This window comes from Anopheles merus, chromosome 2L (genome assembly GCF_017562075.2).
Source record: "Anopheles merus strain MAF chromosome 2L, AmerM5.1, whole genome shotgun sequence".
Lineage (NCBI taxonomy): Eukaryota > Metazoa > Arthropoda > Insecta > Diptera > Culicidae > Anopheles > Anopheles merus.
This window is the reverse complement of record NC_054083.1, coordinates 40161763-40175447: the sequence shown is the minus strand read 5'-3', so window position 1 is coordinate 40175447 and position 13685 is coordinate 40161763. Positions and strand designations below refer to the sequence as shown.

General features: G+C 47.9%; 2 protein-coding genes across 2 annotated transcripts; both read left to right on the top strand.

Moving 5' to 3' along the window:
* The first annotated feature begins 335 nt into the window (after positions 1 to 335).
* On the top strand, positions 336 to 1337 carry LOC121591565 (cilia- and flagella-associated protein 299-like). Its single transcript, XM_041912215.1, has 3 exons — positions 336 to 538; positions 596 to 749; positions 817 to 1337. Exons 1-3 carry the CDS (start codon positions 399 to 401, stop codon positions 1207 to 1209), a joined length of 687 nt encoding a protein of 228 aa, XP_041768149.1. The 5' UTR covers positions 336 to 398; the 3' UTR covers positions 1210 to 1337.
* Positions 1338 to 8238: 6901 nt separating this feature from the next.
* On the top strand, positions 8239 to 13576 carry LOC121592084 (protein phosphatase 1G). Its single transcript, XM_041913359.1, has 6 exons — positions 8239 to 9392; positions 9549 to 10849; positions 10923 to 11104; positions 11179 to 11360; positions 11751 to 11948; positions 12030 to 13576. The coding sequence occupies exons 1-6, from the start codon at positions 9282 to 9284 to the stop codon at positions 12411 to 12413; spliced, it is 2358 nt and encodes a 785-aa protein (XP_041769293.1). The 5' UTR covers positions 8239 to 9281; the 3' UTR covers positions 12414 to 13576.
* The last annotated feature ends 109 nt before the right edge of the window (positions 13577 to 13685 follow it).

The following is a 13685-nucleotide window of genomic DNA, read 5'->3' as shown; positions in this document are numbered from 1 at the left end:
GTTAAGGCGATGGCTCCGAAACGGTGGTAGCCCCGTTGGCTACACTGTGGAGCGGCTTGCTGTCATGATTCATGATTCATTTGTTGAACTTCTCCTTTTTGGGTTTTTTGTTGCTGTTGTTTTTCGGGATTTTTATCAATAATGTTTGTAGGTTAGAATTTACCAATAGAAAAAGGGTAAGTCTATTGTTTTTGTATTATAAAAATGGTAGTTTCGCTTGCAAAAAATATTAATAAAACATTTCCCACAAAAATGATGGAGACGCCTAGTCTTTCGTGAAATCGGCTGACTTTTGGAAAATGCAAAAAGTCAACGGTTTTGTTCGCTCTAAAAACTACACCATCCAAGTAACCAAACAGAGCGGAGAACAGTTGTTTTTTTACCACTCCGGCCTTAATATGAAGCTAACGGAACAGGATCTCCATCTTTTGGAGTTCGCTTCCTACGACGACTACCTCAACTCGCTGATCGATGGCAAAAGTCTCCAATATTTCGGTAATCGGGAAAATTTAATCAGTCTTTACCGGACGGGCTACAGGTAAGCTGTCAGAAGCAGCGTAGTTGCCCAAATACTTTACGTCCTTCCCTATTGCAGAGCACTCACGAAGGAAGCTTTCGACGCCCAGCGAACGTTTCTGGAGGTGACGAAGGATCCGAACACACTGTTCAGCCGTCACATTGCACCGAAGGATCGATTCCTGCAAGAGATCGCTAAACGTGAGCGTCCAAATCGGTTGGGTTTGCTTTCGGTAGGGCAGACAAAGCAAACATTATTAGTCTTTTGCGCCATTTTCATCCCCCCTTTTGTGCCACCAGACCATCATCTACATGCGGTACGTGAAGAAAGCGACCGAAATCTCGGGCTACATCGACTACGAGGAGGCGCTGCGCCGGGTGCACCAGGACCAGCAGTACTCGAACGATTGGCGCGCGATCTTTGCGGAGGAGAAGGTGCTCTACCCGACGCCCGCCGACCTGCTGTACTACAACGCCAAGACGGGCCGCAGCACGCGGAACAACACGCGCAACTATCAGATCCTGTGCGACCCGGCCCGGGGCATCATCTTTCGCAACATGTACGACCGGAAGGACATCTATCCGGACCCGGTGGCCCGCTCGTACGGTACCAACACGAGCCGGATCGAGCTGGCGAGCGATCTGTACGAGCAGGTCGTGCTGTACGATCATGTCGTGCGGAAGAACTACTGAGCCGGAAGGAAGCTAATCCGCGCTGTGAGTAAGTAGTGCGTGTGCGTGTGTGTGAGAACACATTCACACGGGTGAATCAATACACGTTCAAGGATGTTAGGCGTCCTTCCCGTACGGTCGCTTTCACTAAGGAATGTTTCGTGTTTTTTTTTGTTTCGTTGTTCCCCACGAACAGTCTAGCGAGACACAACGACACACTTGGTCGCCATTTTCCAACGGCTGCGCACTAGCATGGAACGCTTTATGCTCCAGCAAAGCTACGCTCTCTCTCTCTCTCTCTCTCTCTCTCTCTCTCTCTCTCTCTCTCTCTCTCTCTCTCTCTCTCTCTCTCTCTCTCTCTCTCTCTCTCTCTCTCTCTCTCTCTCTCTCTCTCTCTCTCTCTCATGCTCGAGCTCACCAACACACACACGCTTAGCGTCATTCAGACGCTGGGTGGAAAATGCACCAAAAGGCGCGGAACGAACGAAACCATTTGTTCTCTCCATTCCCTGTTTTTTTCCTTATTGGGATGCGCGGGAACGAATGCACTTTACCGTTGGTGCCATTTTACGCGCACCAAGTAGTGTGTGTGTGTGTCCGTGTATGAGTTGCAGAGCATCTCCAATAGTACAGCAGCCAAGTAGTGTAGGGGGGAGCCTTCACTCTGTATCCTTTTCCAAAAGCCAGGTGTGTGTGTGCGCGTAGTCGTCGTGCCGTCGTTGTGGCGGAGCGTAAATTTTACGATTACTATCCCGAACGTCATCATACCGGGGAGGGAGGGGGGGTGATGGTGATGGTGAAAGTACTCCACTCTCCATCCACTCCACTTTGAACTCACCAGCCAACCAATCGAGGATCGGGAAACGGGGGCTGATGACGCTCTAACGCTGCGACCCTGGGAAATGGTTGGCCTTGTTTTTATACGCGTCACATGCAAACGATGCAACCTATCTCTCTCTAGGTGTGTGTGTGTGTGTGGGTGGGTTTGTGCCCCTTTTTTGCATAGCAAAACGCAACAGGACCACCAGAGGTATACCAGGTACGCGACTTTCAAGTGGGCAAGGTCATGACATTTCTAGCGCACAACACACATCGCAACGGCTCGAATGCAACAGAATTAGCATCAACTTCGATTCACGTGTGGGTCGTTCCCCGCTCCCCAATGCCAATCAAAGCCCGGCGGTTGTGGTTTCTGTAACTAGCTAATAGCTAATCTTGAGTGGGACCAATCAGTGCCTCATCTCTTTATTGTTCTATCGGTGCTGTCCCATTCCTCCGGTCACTGCTTGCTATCATGCGTAGCGGACACCTGCCGGAACTGGAGGAACTTTTCCGAGAACCGCATTCCCACATTTAACCCATGTACGGGCGTAAGCGTGGGCGTGGGAAACGCTCATCGTAGACTCGCTCATTCATTTACCTCTACCGCCCACCGACCCACCAATACCTGGACTGGAACAAAAGGTCTCGCAAAAAAAAACCCCCTCTTTGGTTTGGTGGCCTTTGCCGATGCGTAGGCGTACGCGTGAAAGTTCCTGTCCTCGAGCACATCTCCCACGCGCCAGCGTAACAAACGGGCATCGTAATCGAGACTCCTTTCCCATCCGACGATGACGTCACGCTGCAAGCACACACTGTGAATGCTCTTCTTTGTCTTTGCCGAAAAGCCCCGGGAGAGAATCTACCAGATCTGAGGCGAGATCCCAGCGCCTTTCGTTCGTGTCATGCGGTAATTTTCGGGGTTCGGTTTGCTTGTCTGATGTTGGGTTTTTCGCAAGCGGACACAGGCGCTTGGTGCGTTGTCCCACAGCCTCATGCACAATCGGTCCCTTTTGCTTCCTCTTGCCTCTTCCGCCTCTTCTTCTCCACGCCAAAGGGAATCATAAACCACGAGGCGTACGTTGGCGTAATGCATGGATTGCCTCGTCCCAGGAGCACACAGGCTCAATCATTTCGCAAACAGTTTTATTTCACACATTGTTTTTCACTTTGTGCGACAGGCAGCTGCAGCTCGGAGGAGGGGGATGGTGACCCCACCCACCGATGAGTGGTGTGGGTGGTGCGCAGGTGAATGCCGCTTTTGTGGACCGAATTTGTGCGGGGCCCCGCGGGGAAGCACGAGACACAGCCACTGATGCAAACGAGGCCGTTAGCTTATTTATAATACGATCAGGTTAAGGGTTTTTTTTTTGTGATTTGTTCTTTCTGCGATTGTTTTGGGAAATGGTAACCATAGAAGGGTTGTGTGAGATAGTGCTGGGGTAGGCGCATGGCCCTACCACGCCGTGATAACAGCTACCGGGGATGTATGGGCGGGCATGTAACGATGAAATAAATTGCCCAAAAAATTAGATTAACGAGTCCGGCACATGGCATGCAATCGTTGAAACCGAATGCTCCGTAACGTAGTGTGTATGTGTGTAAGCGCACGTACATAAATAGGATGAGTCGAGCACGCTAGGGAGATATTTGCCGGATTCATTGCACTTGCCGGATATCGGAAGAATTAATAATAATAATAGATTAGGACAATCCACCCGTGGTACTCAACAGTGTAGCGACAATTTCCTACTGTTAGAGTTGTCTACAACTTTCATTTTAAGCCATTACAAAATAGCCCTCTTACCTAGACACTGTTGATCTTGCTGGTTTTGCTCAGGGCATGATGATGTCACACACATTCAACAAACTACGCACGCGGATGACCTTTTTCGTTATCAATATTTTACGGCAATTGGAATCGCCCGCGCCTAGCATCAATCTCAAACTTCAGTGCCAGCAGTGCCTGGGTATTTTTTTTTTCTGTTCAACATTCGATTGGTTTCACTGCACCAAACTTCTACCAGATCAAACTGATACACTGAAGCTATTCTATCGCTGCTGGAATGTTTCACTCATGCACTGATTTGTTATGACTAATTATTTAATTAATCTAAAACTGTACAACACGCTGCTTCCTACTGGGATGATAGATGCTAGAAGTAAACAACTTTACTTTACACGTTCTCGGACCGAAGTGATAAGCAACTCTGGTATGGGGCATGATCGACGTTTACGTCGATATTGTTCTTATAGAAAGAGTGAAAAAGATGCAGTATTACACAATTTATTTTTTGCATGCTTAAGGTTTTTGCTTCATATACTGAGCTCTTTAAATTGGACCTAAATGACGTTTAAATTATAATCTGATTAATATATGTATTGCCTGATGAAAGAAATAATTGAAATTTGTTTTTTTTTTCTTCTGCAAATTACGTCTTCTATTAATACCGATTTAGTGAAAAATCGCAAATAAATCTGGAGCCTAAATAGAACTTGTACTAATTCTAGCACTGATTCTAAACTCATACCGTTCGAGGATAACTGGTACAGATTCCGCTCTATAAATTACTTAAAGCTGGAATAAGAGGTCATTCTGTTTTACTCCTAATTATTGAACATTTCAGTACTTACATCACCGACAAACCGACGTGACACTTCGAACAAAATGGGCTTCAAAAGTTGTCTCCTTATTTCAAATGAAAATACGTTAAACACTAGCGCCATCTCTATAATGATTCGCTTACTACACTGACACAGAGAAGAAACTGCTAAATCCCCTTTTTGTTTTTCTTCGCAAATTCCAATGCCTATTGTTTTATGTACTTCCCACATCTTTTGCATTGATTTGGAAACTTATAAAATGATTTTCCTGGGTATTTTGTCCAATAATTCTCACAAAATCTTGCCTCACACTTCCTTCGCCATTTGTATTTATAAAAGTTGTTTACATCGAAGCAGCAGTGAATAGAGCTTACTTTGACAGAAGTGTTCGCCTCACTGGTAAATGACAGTACTTTCGTGTGGGACACTTTTGTAACGTCAGTGTCATGTCGGTTTGTCGGTGCTTACATCATAATTAGTACAGGTCCCCGAGATACGCGGACCTTTGTTCAATATCAACTCAAATAATTTATTTAGTGACTATTAGTTCTCATAAGTTCTCACAGGGGCAGTCCCGTGGTACAGTCATCAACTCGAACGACTCAATGACATGCCCGTCATGGGTTCAAGCCCAGAATGGACCGTCCCCCCGTAGCAAGGATTAGGCCGGCAAGTCCACGTACGACGTTAAGCCAAATAGAAGAAGAAGTTCTCTTTAAATGCAACATTGCACGAACATTTGCTATACTTTGACTGAAAACTGCGTGATTTGACTTCCAAAATTATAGATACCTGGTTTCTCTCGACCCTTATTAATAGCGTATCTCGGGGACAGCCTCTACTTTCAACCAATCAAATCCCTATCGAAACCCCTTTCGAATCCCAATCCCAATCGATTCCCAATAAAATCCCAATCGCAAAGGAATCTTTTAGGGATTCAAATCCTACAAACGGGATCCGGTCCGATCGAATATTTCTAGGGATTGAATCTTCGAATCTTCCGATCCTAGCATCAATCTCAAACTTCAGTGCCAGCAGTGCCTGGGTATTTTTTTTTTCTGTTCAACATTCGATTGGTTTCACTGCACCAAACTTCTACCAGATCAAACTGATACACTGAAGCTATTCTATCGCTGCTGGAATGTTTCACTCATGCACTGATTTGTTATGACTAATTATTTAATTAATCTAAAACTGTACAACACGCTGCTTCCTACTGGGATGATAGATGCTAGAAGTAAACAACTTTACTTTACACGTTCTCGGACCGAAGTGATAAGCAACTCTGGTATGGGGCATGATCGACGTTTACGTCGATATTGTTCTTATAGAAAGAGTGAAAAAGATGCAGTATTACACAATTTATTTTTTGCATGCTTAAGGTTTTTGCTTCATATACTGAGCTCTTTAAATTGGACCTAAATGACGTTTAAATTATAATCTGATTAATATATGTATTGCCTGATGAAAGAAATAATTGAAATTTGTTTTTTTTTTCTTCTGCAAATTACGTCTTCTATTAATACCGATTTAGTGAAAAATCGCAAATAAATCTGGAGCCTAAATAGAACTTGTACTAATTCTAGCACTGATTCTAAACTCATACCGTTCGAGGATAACTGGTACAGATTCCGCTCTATAAATTACTTAAAGCTGGAATAAGAGGTCATTCTGTTTTACTCCTAATTATTGAACATTTCAGTACTTACATCACCGACAAACCGACGTGACACTTCGAACAAAATGGGCTTCAAAAGTTGTCTCCTTATTTCAAATGAAAATACGTTAAACACTAGCGCCATCTCTATAATGATTCGCTTACTACACTGACACAGAGAAGAAACTGCTAAATCCCCTTTTTGTTTTTCTTCGCAAATTCCAATGCCTATTGTTTTATGTACTTCCCACATCTTTTGCATTGATTTGGAAACTTATAAAATGATTTTCCTGGGTATTTTGTCCAATAATTCTCACAAAATCTTGCCTCACACTTCCTTCGCCATTTGTATTTATAAAAGTTGTTTACATCGAAGCAGCAGTGAATAGAGCTTACTTTGACAGAAGTGTTCGCCTCACTGGTAAATGACAGTACTTTCGTGTGGGACACTTTTGTAACGTCAGTGTCATGTCGGTTTGTCGGTGCTTACATCATAATTAGTACAGGTCCCCGAGATACGCGGACCTTTGTTCAATATCAACTCAAATAATTTATTTAGTGACTATTAGTTCTCATAAGTTCTCACAGGGGCAGTCCCGTGGTACAGTCATCAACTCGAACGACTCAATGACATGCCCGTCATGGGTTCAAGCCCAGAATGGACCGTCCCCCCGTAGCAAGGATTAGGCCGGCAAGTCCACGTACGACGTTAAGCCAAATAGAAGAAGAAGTTCTCTTTAAATGCAACATTGCACGAACATTTGCTATACTTTGACTGAAAACTGCGTGATTTGACTTCCAAAATTATAGATACCTGGTTTCTCTCGACCCTTATTAATAGCGTATCTCGGGGACAGCCTCTACTTTCAACCAATCAAATCCCTATCGAAACCCCTTTCGAATCCCAATCCCAATCGATTCCCAATAAAATCCCAATCGCAAAGGAATCTTTTAGGGATTCAAATCCTACAAACGGGATCCGGTCCGATCGAATATTTCTAGGGATTGAATCTTCGAATCTTCCGAATCCTGAATCCTCCCAACACTGGTCTGTACCAGTTCTAGATTGCATTCGGCATATCTATCCCAGTCCATGAAGCATTACATTATCTACTCCGATCCAGTAACTGATTCCGCTATCATATTACCCAAGCGCCACGGATTCAACTTTTCTGGGTTTACTCAATAGATGGCGTTTTACAACTCATCATTATATTGCTTTCCTTTTCTTGCAATTTGTTTGGCGGCCTAGCTTCATCTAATCATGACCTATACACCCTTCTATCTTTCCGAGCAAAAATCTATATAGTTGGGGTTGTGTGGTTAAGATACCCGTGTACCAACACCTTCAACGATTGCTCAAATCTCACTTGCTTCAGTGCTGGTGTATTACATTGGAGTTTAGTATTCAAAACAATAGTATCGCCGTTCTAGTTCTAGCGATGCATCACTTCAATGCGAAGCCATACAACCAGTACAGAAAGAAGCAGAAAGCTTTAAAAGCGAGGAGAGCTCCATTGTGTGGATATCCCACCAACAGATGGCGCCACCAGCTTTTTTGCTATTTTTAGAATACATCAGTTGTTCACCATCTGCTAAACTAAGTCTTTTTAGATTCCTTTTAGGTTGAGAGCTTGAGTCGTTTGGAGCCCGTTTAGTGGTGGTTTAGTGGATCTGTGACACTTGGGTAGTCAATGCAGTATTCCTGACATTCCAGTTGTTTGTGAAAAATTAGACTTAGACACTCAGAATAGAAATTTACCCAAGCATCCAAGAATTAACGAATCTCATATCTAAAATGTGATAATCATCTACAACATAACTTCATGATACAACTGTTCCAGCGGCCCCTTTGAATTACATTCGAGTGCTTGCGCACATACGTCAAAACTATCGAGCTGTCAAGCTGTCAACCGATGCTGCCACGCCGATGGACCAACCTGCTATCCACCCAGCAAATAGCCGCATTTTAATCACTTTTGCTTGTAAAATTCGCCCGCAAACTAGTGCAATTAGTGTGCGCCTAAGCAAACCTCCGCCCAAAACCCACCCTTTCCTATTCGCGACGCTAAACTTACCCGCTAACGTAAAACAAGCGCCGCCCGTGCTTGCAGGGATGCGTCAAACGCGCTCTACCCTTCAAACGCGTCAGTGTGTGACATGCGTCGGTGCGCGAGTGTGAGAGCAAAAGCAAGCTGAAAAAATTGCCGGGAAGTGTGGTCCGCGTTTTCTTGCACGAGTGTGTTGCTGGCTTCGCAAACGGGAAACGCACGGCGAAATACACGGACGCGCGGCTACCGCACACGGGCGCACCTTGTCGTGAAGCCAAATACTGTCTAGTTGTGGAGTGGTCCAGCGACCGGGAGTTGGTTTTTTTTTGTCGAGGGAATTGCATCCGCTCGTACCGGAATAATCGTGTCCAGCGCACACACTCACACACGCACACGGTCTCTGGAAAAAGCAAGCTGCCCTGAGCGCAGTGTAGCAACGCCTATACCTTCCGGGGCGGTTTTACGTGCGTGTCTGCTGTGTTGTGCATTCGGGAAAGTGCACAAACGTTCCGCTAGCCGGAAGTGGCCACGGGCCGGTTTATCTTCAGCCAGCTCCAGGCGGCAACACCGTCTTTCGGGCAGGGAGAAACCATTGCTGTTTCGCGTGCGTGTGTGTGTTTGTGTGTGTTGTATCTGCGTGTGTGCATCCGGCGGGCAGAACTGAAAACAGCGAATTGCCTTCCCCCTGTCGCCCTGCCCTCTCCCCCATGTTGGTCTGGCGTGACAGCAACCTTTTAGTGGCGCGTGGTGCCAAACAATAATAACAATAAAAGCCGGCTTGTGTGTGTGTGTGAAGCGGATTTGTGTTTGTTTGCTGGAGGAACACGGTACGCGCGCCGCCAAAACATCCCATTATTGCGACTGGTGTCCGATAAGTTGCCGTTTGGGTGTGCATACACACACAGAGATAAACAAACGGACACGCGCTTCGGTTTGCAGCAGCAGCGGAAAAGGCAGCAACGATGGGCGCCTACCTTTCCGAACCCCTGACGACGAAGGATTCGAGCGATGAGTCGAACGAGTACTTGGCGTCCGGTTCCAGCTCGATGCAGGGCTGGCGAATCAGCCAGGAGGTACGGTGCATTGTTGGGGGTAGGGAGGGGCGCAAAGCAAATCTGCTGACTCGGCTAAACGGTGCCCGCGCGCATGGGTTTACCCCCCATATCGAGTGTGCATTGCTTTTGTTTTTAAATTCTGCTCTCTCTCTCTCTTTTTTTTATCGCACACAGGATGCACACAACTGCATACTAAACTTCGACGACCAGTGCTCGTTCTTCGCGGTGTACGATGGGCACGGTGGGGCGGAGGTGGCCCAGTACTGCAGCCTCCATCTGCCCACCTTTCTCAAGACAGTCGAGGCGTACGGGCGGAAAGAGTTTGAAAAGGCGCTGAAGGAAGCGTTCCTCGGCTTCGACGCGACCCTGCTGCAGGAGAAGGTGATCGAGGAGCTGAAGGTACTGTCCGACAAAACGAACGGCGAGGACGAGGCGGACGAGGAGGTGGAGGAGGAGGAGGAGGACGACAATGTGGAGGATCTGTGCAAGGAGGCGGTCATGCCGCTGAACGAGGTGCTGCAGAAGTACCGCAAGGACACGAAGCCCGGCGAAGCGAAAATCCAGCGGGTGGCCGCCATCAAGGAGGGCAGCTGCTCGAAACCGGTCTCGCCGTACCTGAAGGGGAAGAGGCGGGCGGCGGCGGCGGGCAACGATGCCGGAGCCGGTGGGTCGAGCGAGAAGCGGCCGGTTAAGATGGAGGGTGGCAGCAGCGGCGACAGTGCGGGATCCGATGCGGAGGCCGATCCGGTGGACAAAAAGCAGCAACCCCAGCCGAAGCAACAGAAGGAGGAGAAGGAGGAGGAAGAGACGGTGCCGGGTGCGGCCGATTCCACCGTGAGCAGCTCGAGCAATAAAGCGGTCGAGCGGGTGAAGGAAGCGACACCGCAGCCCGAACCGTCCTCGTCGTCCTCGTCGTCGTCGTCCGCTGGCAAAGTTTCGCCGGGCAAGAGTGATCCAGTGGCGGACGGTGGAGAGGTTGCCGCAGCGGGCAGCAAGAAGGCGGAACAGAGCGACGAGATCAGCGATACGGCCGGCAACGTGGCGGCTGGCAAATCGACAGATGCTGCCGAGCCGGGAAAGGACAACTGTGCACCGGACAGCTCGTCGTCGGACGGTAGCAAGGCGAGCAAGCTGAACGGAGACGTTGGTAAAGTGGGCTCCTCGGGGGCCGTCTCGTCCTCGTCGTCGTCCGGTTCGGCCGGTCCAGAGAATGGTAGCTGTGACAGTGGCAGTGGTGGAAGTGGTGCTGGTGTTGCAGCCGCCCCCAGTGCATCGCCGGCGGCCAAAGTACACAGCAGCTCGGCCAAACCGTCGCCGAAGAATGGCCCTCCCCCGGCGGACGTGTCGATGAGCATGGACGATACGGACGACGACGATGACGATGATGAGAGCGATTCGGACGAGGAGTTCCCGCACGCGGAAGAACCGGCCGACGATACGTCCAGCACGGACGAAGGGGAGGAAGATGCGTACGGGTAAGTGTGTTGTGCTTTTTGGTGGCGTTTGTTTGTATTAAAATGTAAAAAAAACGTCCGTTTTATGCAACAGGGAGGAAGGTAGCGCTGAGGAGGAGGAGGAAGAACCGGACGAGTATGCCGATATGGGCGAGTACATCAACGAGGAGGATGCCGCGTTCATGAAAACCATCACCGACGAGCCGGGCAAGGACAGTGGCTGTACGGCGGTCGTTGCGCTGCTGCACGGAAAGGATCTTTACGTCGCGAACGCCGGTATGTGAAGGAAGGGAGAAAGGGGTGTGCCGAAGGATACTGATAATATTGGCGTCACTTTTTTTTTTGCGCAGGAGACTCCCGGTGCGTCGTTTGCCGGAATGGGAAGGCGCTCGAGATGAGCTACGACCACAAGCCGGAGGACACGGTCGAGTACCAGCGGATAGAGAAGGCGGGCGGTCGCGTCACGCTGGACGGTCGGGTGAATGGAGGGTTGAATCTGTCGCGAGCCATCGGTGACCATGGTTACAAAATGGTATATATGACTTGCACTGTGTTACAGTGAACCCTCTCTTATTTGACGCCTCTCCAATTAGAAAAACCTTTCTTATTTGAACATTTTCCACAGTCCCTTCATTACCAGTACATTTTTGTCCCTCTGATTTGGAATACCTCTGAAATCTGTATCCATCTCATTTGTGTATGGTGTTGCATGGTTATTGAATGATGTATGCAGTTTCCTATAGCAACAGTTAAGGCCACATACTAAATGTTCTGTCTCTTTTTTGTTTTTATGGACCGTTCATTCAACCTCTGTAATGTGAAAACCCCTCTTATTCGTCAGTCTCATCGCCTCTCAAAGAAGAGAGCGTTGACTGTATTTCTTTCTCATTTTGCTAACCCCAAAAACGCTGCTCCTTTGCAGAACAAATCGCTTCCAGCGGAAGAGCAGATGATATCGGCCCTGCCGGACATCGAGAAGATCACGGTCGGGCCGGAGGACGAGTTTATGGTGCTGGCGTGCGACGGCATCTGGAACTTTATGACCAGCGAGCAGGTCGTGCAGTTTGTGCAGGAACGGATCAACAAGCCCGGCATGAAGCTGTCCAAAATTTGCGAAGAGGTAATCGGATCGTTGTCGGTAGCGCCGCTGCGTCCATCCTAGTAAGCGCTGACCCTTGTTGTTTTCCTCCCGTTTGCTCAGCTCTTCGATCACTGCTTAGCGCCACACACCCGGGGCGATGGTACCGGTTGCGACAACATGACCGCCATCATCGTACAGTTCAAGCCGAACTTTACCGGTGCCGGGTCGCGGAAACGTACCGCCTCGAACTCGGTGGCGAGCGCGGTGGACGGGACCGATGATGCGGATGCCGTCTCGTCCGCCACGAAGAAGGTTAAAACCGACGGCGATGATGCTTCCTCCACCACGGAAGTGACCGACGGCAGCAATGGCGTGGGCAAGGAGGCGGATGCAACGGAAGCGGCCGCCGCAGTTGCTTCGATTGCGGACGACGACAGCACCACCACCACGACGACGTCGACGGCAGCGGCTGCCTCGTCCGAGGCGGCTTCCTCTTCGACGTGAACGAACCACCATGGGACCACGGTACACACACACACACACGCGGAATGAGAGTGTCGGTGGGGGGAGAGCGCCACACCCAATGGCCAAAAGAAGTAGGGGAGGGGGTTTTTAGAGGTGGACAGTGCGCAGTGTAAGGGGCATCATCCGTACCGGAGCCTCTAAAGGAAGGTTTTTTCTGGTCCAGTACATAGTAATTTGTAATACATTCATTTTTCATACACTCATCAACTTTCCACTCCCTCTCTCTATCTTTCTGGTTGAAGTAATATCCCTGTGTATGAGTGTGGTTGTTTTTTTTTTGTTTTTGTCAGTGTGCAAAGATTGGTGTGTCAAGCATTAGCGGAGCTAAATCACACTTATTACTGAAGGGGATAAGTTGAAAGATAGATAGAGCGAGGCAGAGATAGGGAGATTACAGGCTTTTACCTCATGAAGAAGGAATTACTCGTTTTCGTACTTTTCGTCCAACGATTGGCACCATCGCAACACAGTATTTTCCAGCAAAAAGAAAGCAATTGAGGTAATCGCAGTCCAGTAGAGCCAGGACGAAGAAGAACGAGGTTTGCTAGGTCGTTGTAATTGATAATTTTCCGTTTTTTTATATGCCAATATCTCCTGTCGAGGGGGAAGCCGTAAGAGATGAAAACAAGCCAGGTGCAAATGATAAGTAGAGAGAAAAGATAAAGCAAAAACATTGGAACCAGTTTGCAAGTTGTAAAACCCAACGGGTTCGAAAGTAAAGAAAGCACTGGAAAAGCAACACACCCCATCCCACTATTTTTAGCCGTGAAAATTAATTATCACTTTTTTCATCGTCTATACATACACATGAGTGGTTTGTAATGTGCAAAACAAAATGAAAATACAGAAGAAGGGGAGTGAAGAGGATAAAGGAGGGAGCAGCAAAAACGCAAACCGCAAAACGGAACATGTAGCAACAAAACGTAAGGACGAAGGGAGAACGAGAATGCATTAAATGATTGTAACAACCACTAGAGGGATGTGTTTTTAGAAGTACGATCGAGGTACGATCAATGTCAACAAGCCCAGCTAGGTTAGTAGTGTGGCACGAGAGCGATCGCAAACACAGAGTACAGAGTTAAACAATGGCAAACCATAGCAGAGGGTTGTTGTTGAAATAAATGAACCCCATTTAAGTGTAACCACAACCGAAATCGGCACTGTATGTACTTGCATGTAGATGGAAGCTTAAGCCGTGTATTTTCAGCCCTGGGGGGACTGTCTTCCACTGGGTAAGTTGGTGTAAGTAAG

Coding starts and splice junctions, on each gene's coding strand:
- LOC121591565 (XM_041912215.1), top strand. CDS start 399: ATGAAGCTAACGGAACAGGATCTCCATCTTTTGGAGTTCGCTTCCTAC. Junction 539..595: donor CTTTACCGGACGGGCTACAG/GTAAGCTGTCAG, acceptor TCCCTATTGCAG/AGCACTCACGAAGGAAGCTT. Junction 750..816: donor ATCGGTTGGGTTTGCTTTCG/GTAGGGCAGACA, acceptor TTGTGCCACCAG/ACCATCATCTACATGCGGTA.
- LOC121592084 (XM_041913359.1), top strand. CDS start 9,282: ATGGGCGCCTACCTTTCCGAACCCCTGACGACGAAGGATTCGAGCGAT. Junction 9,393..9,548: donor GCTGGCGAATCAGCCAGGAG/GTACGGTGCATT, acceptor TATCGCACACAG/GATGCACACAACTGCATACT. Junction 11,105..11,178: donor TCTTTACGTCGCGAACGCCG/GTATGTGAAGGA, acceptor TTTTTTGCGCAG/GAGACTCCCGGTGCGTCGTT.